Genomic DNA, 9,460 nt, shown 5'->3' with positions numbered 1-9,460 from the left:
ATTATCTAAATACAACACCTTGCACCCAAGGTACTTGGCGCTCCTGAAAGCCGAAAATGTCACCAAACACGAGAGCTGACATAGCAGGCCGTCGTGTGCCGCATATGTTTTCAAACCTATCTCTTTGTGCCCAGATATGATGACGATGTCTGGGATGGCTCTGACTCCTGAGAGGTCATGGGCTTTGCCGAGGACCCTGCCTTCAGCGACGCTCTGGCTGCCGATTGCTCTAATTGCGGCCAGCATATTGCCGGGTGTCGCCGGGCAGAACGCCATCACAGTACGCTCCGCTGACGAACTTTACAATGCTCTCCACGGCACGTCCGCTTCCCAGGTTTACCTGGACAGCACCATCACCATCAACAACGTGACATGGCCACATACTGTCAATCTTACACGTTCAGTTCGGTTGGAGCGCAGCCCAAACTTAGCACGGGACAATCAGTACGCCACACTTGACTTTAATGGCGTGGTGATGGCCATCAGTATGGCAAGCGGAGTCACTCTGAACTTCGTTGGACTAGAGGTAGGTCCAGACGCGCGGAGCAGGGACCTGGGGGCGCAGCAGGGCGCTGGGGTTCGTGCAGGATCGGGTGTGACGTGGTACGACCAGCACGGTGACTGCAGCCGCACGAACAGTGGAAGTGAAAGAAACATCCGCCGCGGCTCCACACTGTCGCTGAGTCCGGTGATGCTTCTTCAGCCCGCTGATGCCCCGACCGCTATGGTGGCACCACCACACCAAGACGCGTACGGTGCGCGGTCGCCCAATACACCCCCTCATTTGCTTGCAGCTCCTAGGAGCCTACGGCTTGATTGGACCGCAATTTCGTTTCCTACGCCAAAGCGACGGGGCCATCTTCATGCTGAACAACACGGTCCACCGCCGCCGCGCGGGACTGCCGATGTCTGCTGCCATCATCAACCACGGCAACTTCGCGAGGTAAGCGTGGCCATACATGCGTTTGCGGAGTACAGGGTTCGGAGCTTCCGTCGGCAATCGGGCGCGCGCGCGTGCCGTGTGTGTGTGTGTATGTATGTGTGTGTGTGTGTGTGTGTGTGTGTGTGTGTGTGTGTGTGTGTGTGTGTGTGTGTGTGTGTGTGTGTGTGTGTGTGTGTATGTGTGTGTGTTAAAAACGAAACGAAAGCCCGCCCAGACGACGCCGGAGTTACTTACCGATACCTACCAATTTACCGAGCGTCGCGTGGTTGCCTTCACCCAGGTAGTCATACTTACCCGCGATAAGCCTGTAACCCCACGGGCGACCATTCGGCCTGACCCCGCAATGCATCTGTATGCGTCCATGCTCCGCACCCTGGGCGCGCTAAACAACGTTTACCCAGCACGCCTAATTCCCGTATTCCCGCCCGCTGGTCGTAGTCGAGCTCACCTATAAGCGTGGGAATGGCAAGGCATTGGGCGGCAGCACAGAAGTGTCACGGACATGTGAAATGGCAGCGGTGGAAGAGGGCGGCGTGCAGCAAGCAAGCTATCTAATGTCCTAACACGCATCCCAAAGCCCGCCCACTAACTATGCCCGTGAAAAGGGAACGAGTCTGGGGCCGCGCGGCTGCAAATAGCGCCCGACTGCATGGGGCGCATGGTGGGCGGCGGTTGCAGAGACGCTGGGCCTGGCTGACTCGGCTGGCAGAAAAGGGCGTGTGCCCGAACCCGTGCAGAACCCGTATCCCGCATGTGTGCGCAAGTGTCAGACACAGGCTGGTGTGCGTGCGTGTGACGCCATGGGCTGGCGGGAGCTGGCCTCCCGCTCCCCACTCCATGGCGGCACCGAGGCTAGGCATGCTCGCGGCCGCAGTGGCCGCGTCGGTGGTTGGGGCAGGCTTGGGGTGCGGGATAGGCAGGGTGGCAGACCGCGGCGTTACAGCGGTGCGCGCGACGGCGACCACACGAGACCCCAGCCCAAGGCGCAGCGACAAGGCCCACGCTCCCGGAGACACGCCCACCAACGAGCAAACCCTCACAAACCGCAGACCCCCCAGACCACAGGAGACACCCCCACAGACCGGCGGGAGCTCTAAATGAGCCGCCACCGACACGGGATCGGCTACGTCACCCGCCCAACAGCCAGGACCGCACACCCACACACCCCACCAGCCCGGGTCGCGCAAAGGCTCACACCAACAGAACCACAAGCAAGAACAACAAACCCCCACACACGTGCGTGTGTGTGTGCGTGTTTGTGTGTGTGTGTGTGTGTGTGTGTGTGTGTGTGTGTGTGTGTGTGTGTGTGTGTGCGCGCACGCGCTGCAGGACCTGACCAGCTGCCATGGAGAAAGCGAAGCACCGTTCAGCATAGGCGTGTGTGCGGGTGTCCTGCGTTTGTTTGTGTGGGCATGTGCGATTCGCGCTTCGATTTGCGGGCACCAGGCTGTGGCAAGTCCAGGCCGGCCGCCGATGCATGGGCGTTACCTCCCTGCGTTTGCGCCCTCTGCCTCGCTTTCATTGCACCCAATAGGCCGCCGGACGTGCCAGGCGTCAACACCTACCACCTCCTGGTGAGCCCCGGGGCGGGCGAGGGTCGCAGGCAATGCCAGGGCGATTAGTTTCTTTCCTGCCACGCTAAACAAACATTTTCGCGGCGCGCGGGAGGACTTGTAAAGGGGTACCCTACCGGGCCTAGAACTGTCGGTACAAGGAGAGCTTCGCAGCTGGAGCCGCGGCGCTCCGCTCCGCGCCACGGTGACCTCCCCCGCTCACCCTGCACTGCCCGCGGCAAGCCTCGTGCACCCTCCTGCCTGTCGCTCCGGCCCGCCACCGCCCGCCACCGCCTGTAGTACAACTGGACGTACTGGAGCACCGGGCGCGGCCGCAAGGTGGACGCGGAGTCGGTGATGCAGGACGACTACGTCACCATCGCCACACCCGACACGTGAGTGCACCGGCCTGCCGCCCACTGGTCCAGGACTCCATCAGGGCTCTGCACACTCGCGCCGTGGAGTGCGCCAGAGTGTGCCGCTTTTCAGATGTACCGGTAGAGCTCTTCCAAGAGTGAACGGTGGTCGAGCTGGCCAGCCTTTTGCCTGTCTCCTGCATGTCGCTTGCCTGCCTGCCCCGCCTGACTCGCTGACAAGCAAGGCACACGCCACACGATTCCACATACACACACACATACACACGCAGGACGAGCGCCTTCCAGGGGTACTTGTTCGGCGGCTTCCGCTACACCAGCTATTCGTCCGTTTACGCGGTGGACAGCGTGGTGGACGCGCAGTGCCTCAAGGAGCGGACGGGTGCGTGGGGCGGAGAACGCTGTCGTGCCGTTGGCAAGCGTGGCGGCCTCAGACATGGACGGCAGCGAAGCGGACCCTAAGCCAGCAGGCTGCCGCATTGTGTTTTATGCGGGGCACACCTGGGGGCGTACGGCACGGCACAGGGGTGCGCCGCCCATGGGTGCGACATCAGCCGCAGCCGGTCCTGCGCAAATTGCACATTGCGCCGCCGGCCTCTCCCCACGCGCATTATCGTCACACTCTCTCTCATGCTTCCCAACCCGCATCTCTCACCCCAGCGACGGACTGCGTGGCGATAAAGCTCAAAGAGCTGGACCAGCAAGCCGCGGCGGCGGCGGCGGCGGCCCAGAGCACGCCCGCTGACAGCTCCAACACAACGGTAGGGCCTCAAGGGCATGAGCATCGGTCGACGCTGGGAGCCCGATGAATGATTGTGGGGGCGCATGACCCAACCAACCCAAATGCTTGCCAATGCGCCCTTACAAGCCGGTCCTCGTGTGTCCATGCAATGACAGACGCCGCGGCTTGCCGTCACGTGCCCCGGGACCCGGTGTGCCTGTGCACCTCCTCAATCTTGCAATCCCCTCTCTCTCCTGCCGCAGACCATCATCATAGCGGTTGTCGTCCCCGTGGCGTCGGTTTTGCTCATTGCCGCTGTCATGGGAGTTGTGATTCTGCGGCGCCGAGACCGCTTCGGCGGCCTGCCGGCCGCCAAGTATGATGCGGAGGCGCCCGCGCCCGGCGGCGGCGTCTCAAGGAAGAAGCCTGCCGCTGCCGGGGGCTCGGGAGTGGAGGTTCCTAGCGGCGCTGACACGGACGACACGGGGATGGTGTTCCTTGGGCTGGAGCCAGGACAGAAGCTGCCGGAGTGGCGTGACGTGGACGTGGGGGTGGGTGCGGTTGCCCCGCATGTTTGCGGTGTGCGGTGCCTTGGCGTCCGGGCCGGTACATCGCCACACGAGTGCTTAAGCAGCTTGACTACCATATTCGGGCCGCACACTACGGCTCTGCAGTTGATGTTGCGACATGCATCGACATCATCTTGCGTCCTTGCAATTGCAGGACCCGGTTGCCGCCTCGGCCAAGGCCTCGCCCAAGCACAGCGGCGGCATTAAAGACAAGAGCTTTAAGGGCTCCAAGGGCTCTGGTGGCGACAGGATGTCCAAGAAGAACGGCAGCTCTGGCCTCAATGGCACCAGCGCCGACGGGGACGCCAGCGGCCACCGGCAGCAAGACAGCCCTGCCTGCCGTGGCCCCCGTGCGGCCACCGCCTCGCCGCACGCGCCGTGCTCTCCGCAGCACCCGCACACGGGGCCGCTCGGCATCGCCGCCGCTACCGCCGCGGCAGCTGCGACGCTGACGCCCACAAATGGCAACTCCAGCATCGGGCCATACTCCATCGCGCCCAACATCATGCGGGCTGAGGGCGCAATAGGCGCCGCGGGCGGCACAGCTGCCGGTGGTCTTGCCACCCCCGGCGGCGGCTTGAACCCCAACGGCTCTGCCGTCAGCCGCGAGCGCAAGGACAGCAGCAAACCGCTGAGCCAGGTGTCCACGGTGTCGGGGCCGGACGTGCAGGGGGAGCTGGGCGTAATGGCTCGCGAGCTGCGTGCCACGGTAAAGGACATCGCGGTGCGGCTGGACGACGTCATCGGCAGCGGCACCTTTGGCGTGGTGTTCAGGGGTGCGTGCGGGAGGGGCTACGGCCCGATGTGGGCGCAGGTGTGGGCGCAGGTGTGGATGTATGCTGGTACGGATGTGGGGTCGAGCGCGGGAGGGGCTGGGCGTGCAGGACTGGGCCAGTCGGCGGTGCGGTGACGGACCTCCAGCGCCATGCAGTGCAGAGCGGGCGCGGCCGGCTGTGCTCCTGGCGCTGACCACGCTGCCGCGGCCACCCGCTCCCACGCCTCCCACAGGCACGTGGCAGGGCCTGCCTGTGGCCATCAAGACGGTGGTGTTCAGCGCGAGCACGGAGCACCGCAAGCGGGCGCTGCACGAGGCGGCGCTGGCGAGCTCCATCGTGCACCCCAACATCATCGTGAGTGCCAGAGTGCGGTTGTTCTTGTTATTGTTGTTCGGTGGTGGCTAGGGAACAGTTAAGGTTAGCTCGGGCTTCAAGCATCGCGCGCAACGGTCATGCCGTGCAAACTGGCACACGCTGCAGGGCGCGCGAATTGCTGTAATGCATATCAGCCCGAGCTGTGGTGCATTCCGTCGGCCCAGCATCGCGGTGACCGCCACCACTACCAACACTGCACCGCCGCATTCCTTTCCCCGCACAGGCCACCTTCTGCACCGAGCTGCAGCCGCTGGGTGGGCAGCTTGGCATGATCGGGCGCACCAGTGGCGGCGACAGCGGGCAGCAGCAGGGCGGCGTCCTGCACCTGCACACCGACGGCAGCGGCCCCGGCGGCGACGGCGAGGACAGCAGCCCGAACATGTCGGCGCACCAGGTAAGTGTGTGTGTGTGTGTGTGTGTGTGTGTGCATGTGTGTGAAAAAATGCATGTGTGTGTGAGTGGCGCTACGCGGTGGGGTGCAGCCTTCTGCCTTCAGAAGGCAGAGGCCAAAATGACAAATTGATACCGCGTGATTGTACGTGCGAGGACGAGGAGGGCGAGCAGCTGGGCACGCTTCCGCAGCGGTGCTGACGCGCAGCTTCCAATATGCCTTCACCTCCCGCCGCACAGGACTGGCGGCTGTACATCATTCAGGAGTATGCGGATGGCGGGCCGCTCAGTGGGCTGTACGGCAACCCGGCCATCTGGCAGGCGCCCGGGCACGTGCACTTGGTACGTCATGCTGCATACTCAGTGGGTCTTGAAGGGCTAGACATGCGAGCCTGAAGATGGAGGCCAGACCTGTTGCCAACAATAGTTGCGCACTGGCGCTTCAGGCGCGAGCCAGCGAACCGAAACGCAATCCCGGATCATGCGGGCATGACAACAGCGTTGTACTGGTACCGTATATCTTCCAGTATATGAGCTGGAATATATATCTCGTTCTCATTCCGTGGTGTGCTGCCCGCGCTTCCAATGCACCAGCCGTCCGTGGTGGCCTTGGCGGCGGGCGTTGCACGGGCGCTCACCCACTTGCACTCCAAGCGCATCGTGCACGGAGGTGAGTGGTCCTTGTCGGCGCGCAAGTCATTGCGTCACCGGGCTTGGCATCCAGCAGGCACACTGGAGCGCGCCATTCCTCCTAACTTGGGCCCCGCTTATCATGCCATGCTGAATGTCACTGCAGACCTCAACCCGAATAACGTGCTCTTGAAGAAGGATGTAAACGAGCCGTCTGGGTACGCAGCGAAGGTCGGCGACTTCGGTCTGAGTGTCATGCTGCCTCAGCATCAGAGCCACCTGTCGAACATACGGATGGGCACAATGGTGAGGCCGCCCGGCAGTTTCTGGGGTTTTGCATACTCGGAATGTGATAGACGACATTGCATGGCAGACAGCGCAGCAATAATCACCGCCTCAGCCTTGATGCGGTTCAGTTTATGCCATGTGCCATGTATTGACGCTGCTGCGCCTTTGCCTGCCCTCGTGTGCGGCGATACCTGCAGTTCTACATCTGCCCAGCGGTCGTCCTGAAGGTGAGGATTGGACAAATTCGCTTGCCATGTGATGTACGGTAATGCAGTGCCTTCCTTGATGCGCACCTGTTTGAATCCTTGTATGCTTGAAGGAGATGGCTTCACAGTTGCCAGGAACTGAGTCTTGCTGCCGCTGCCCTCCCTGCAACAGGCGCAAGTGGGCCCGCCGTCAGACAGTGAGTGACCGCATCGACGGCTGTGGTGCTCGTACTTGCATGTTGTGGTTGACGGCTCCCCACATGATGCAATCATGCATTCCGTACTAAGATCCGGCCTAGTACTTAATTTGGGCCTGCATCATGTCTGCCTTGCTACCGTGCAGTCTTCTCGCTTGGAGTACTGCTCTGGGAACTGTACAACGGTAAGACGCGGTGGCCTGGTGACGTTTTCGACAGCCGAGGCGTACCGGTGGAACAAGCTGGCCCGCCTTGCAGTACCTACCACGGTTGCTGTTGTAGGGGTACCTCCTGACCTCCCCGGCTTTCCTCCTGGCCCTGCCGCCACCCTTCCTGTCGCAGGCCGCCTGGCGGGCACGCAGACGCCCGAGGGACCTCGCTATGCGCCCACGTTCCCCGCCTTCCCCACCACCTGCCCCGCCGCCTACCGCGATGTAGCCATGGGCTGCCTTCAGAAGCACCCGGCCAACCGACCGGTCGCGGCGCAGGTGGAGGAAGCGCTGGCGAAGCTGCTTCACCGCCTGTGTGCCGGGGCAACGCGGCCGGCGGGTTCCAGATGACAGCGGCTACGTAGCCGGCTGCGGTGTGGCGCAGCCTGAGGCAGCCGACTGTGTAGAAAGATAGAGGAGCATGGCGTTGTCCAAGGGTGAAGGCGGGCACGGGTTCGGGGCAGAGGCCGCTGCACTAGCGGTCTGCTGCAAAATGGGGGACCTGGGCTTATACACGCTGAAGCATTTGCAGAGGCTAGCCCGCGCTTGGACGTGTGGCGGGCTCTAGCGCTTCAGAAAACAAGGCGAACTCACATGGCCGCACGCGTGCATGGAAGCAGGGGCGGCTACTGTTCTCCGTGTCTGGCAGGGTTTGTATTGCGTACAGTATTTCGCAAGCGGGGGGTATTTCGCAGTACTTGAGCGAGCAAGACGAGCACAGCGTGGCGGTGTGCGTGTACATCTTCCAGTGCTGTTTGCATGAGCTCGACGTAAAATTCGGTGCATACAACTCCTTTCATGTGCACTTGCGTTTGAAGGCATCAAGAACTTTATAGCGCAGCAGGTGCTGGCACCGGCATGCTGTGGCTCAGCTGGTGAGTCATGGCGGTGTGTGGCCGCGAGCCGTTCGGTGATTGCGCGGCCAGTGTGCGGGCTGCATGCAGCCGCAGCAGGCTGTGCCTCCTGGTTCTGACCCAGTGCCCACTATTCATTTTGGGGGCATTGCCAGAGGGCTTGGGCGCCTGTATGCGCACGAGGGCCTGCGCCAGGCACAGCGCTTGGGTCTAGATGTCCGTCGGTCCGTTGCGTGGCCAGGGCGTTGCATGGCAGAGCGGGGGGCAAGGGAAGATTAGTTTGGACATCTCGTGGGATTCACGTGTGAGAGCATGTGCATGTTCGTAATATGGGTAGGCTTCATGCGCTTGGATTGGAGGTGTACGACCGGATATGGTCGGGGCTGTACTATGCACGGCTGTGGGCGTTTGAGGCATCCCTCTGGCCGTGTATAGTTGTTAGTGTCAGAATTATAAGCTGGTATCTGTTTGCAGAGAACGAACCTGGGACGTGGATGTTGGTGCTCGAAATGCGCAACGAGGACAAGCGAGGCAGGGCTAGCATGTATGAACACCAATTAGACCCCAACGGTTCGCACCACCACCAACTCGAGGGCAAGATATGCGGTTGTGTATCAATCCCCAAAAGTAGGGAAACAGTGTACATGTCCGCGCGTGTACGTGTGTGCGCGTGTACGTGTGTGTTAGGGCGCACAAGGAGGGAAACACGCAGGACACGGTTTGATGCGGATGCGTGCGTGTGTGAATGTTAGTGTGTGGGTGCGCGTGTGCGTGCGGCGGCAATTGGTATGTTTCATCGGAACAAGGTGCATCGAGAAGACCCATAACTCGTGCCTGCAACATGTGCGGCACGTACTGTCAAGCGTGGGGCCGGGGACATCATAAGCTGTGCACAAAGACGGCCACGGCGGTCAGATGCCATTTGATGTGGCACTAAGGAGTAAGTCATATGTTCACGCAATTGCAAACCGGTGTCCTCGAGCGGTCCGCTTGCAACCAGGGATCTTAAACGGTGTGCAAGAATGTCTATGGCTCTGTCAAGTACAGACAGGGGTTCTGAGAACAAACGCCTGCTGGGGCTGGCTGCGGACACGCGACGCCAGTCACCCGCCGGTGGGCAGTGTGGGCACCCTGCTCCATCGCACGCTGGTGCCTGGCTGACTAGCCGTCGCCGGTTTCCGTGCGACCGGCCCCAAGCCTCTAGTGCCTGGCTGCCTGGCACTGCTCGCCCAGGGCTGCCTGGCACTGCTGGCCTAAGGCACGCGAGTGCGCAAGTGCGTGAAGGGCTACAGGAGAGGTGGCCCGCCGGGTCGGCCTCAGGGGTCGGCCGAGGTTGGCAGTTGATAGTGAGCTGTCCCAAAAGGTCGCCCTGCTT

At 62.0% G+C, this 9,460-nt stretch overlaps 1 protein-coding gene across 1 annotated transcript; it reads left to right on the top strand.

Moving 5' to 3' along the window:
• On the top strand, positions 1 to 9,156 carry CHLRE_02g087750v5 (uncharacterized protein). The gene is made up of 17 exons (XM_043059363.1): positions 1 to 526; positions 795 to 943; positions 2,478 to 2,517; positions 2,797 to 2,891; positions 3,143 to 3,252; positions 3,531 to 3,631; positions 3,855 to 4,142; positions 4,315 to 4,936; positions 5,169 to 5,290; positions 5,535 to 5,705; positions 5,942 to 6,043; positions 6,296 to 6,371; positions 6,498 to 6,637; positions 6,817 to 6,846; positions 6,998 to 7,022; positions 7,169 to 7,207; positions 7,365 to 9,156. The coding sequence occupies exons 1-17, from the start codon at positions 488 to 490 to the stop codon at positions 7,580 to 7,582; spliced, it is 2,367 nt and encodes a 788-aa protein (XP_042926997.1). The 5' UTR covers positions 1 to 487; the 3' UTR covers positions 7,583 to 9,156.
• Positions 9,157 to 9,460: the final 304 nt, after the last annotated feature.

The sequence above is a fragment of the Chlamydomonas reinhardtii genome, chromosome 2, assembly GCF_000002595.2.
Source record: "Chlamydomonas reinhardtii strain CC-503 cw92 mt+ chromosome 2, whole genome shotgun sequence".
Classification (NCBI taxonomy): domain Eukaryota; kingdom Viridiplantae; phylum Chlorophyta; class Chlorophyceae; order Chlamydomonadales; family Chlamydomonadaceae; genus Chlamydomonas; species Chlamydomonas reinhardtii.
Note: the sequence above shows the minus strand (reverse complement) of the source record. Positions and strands in the feature narration are given on the sequence as shown.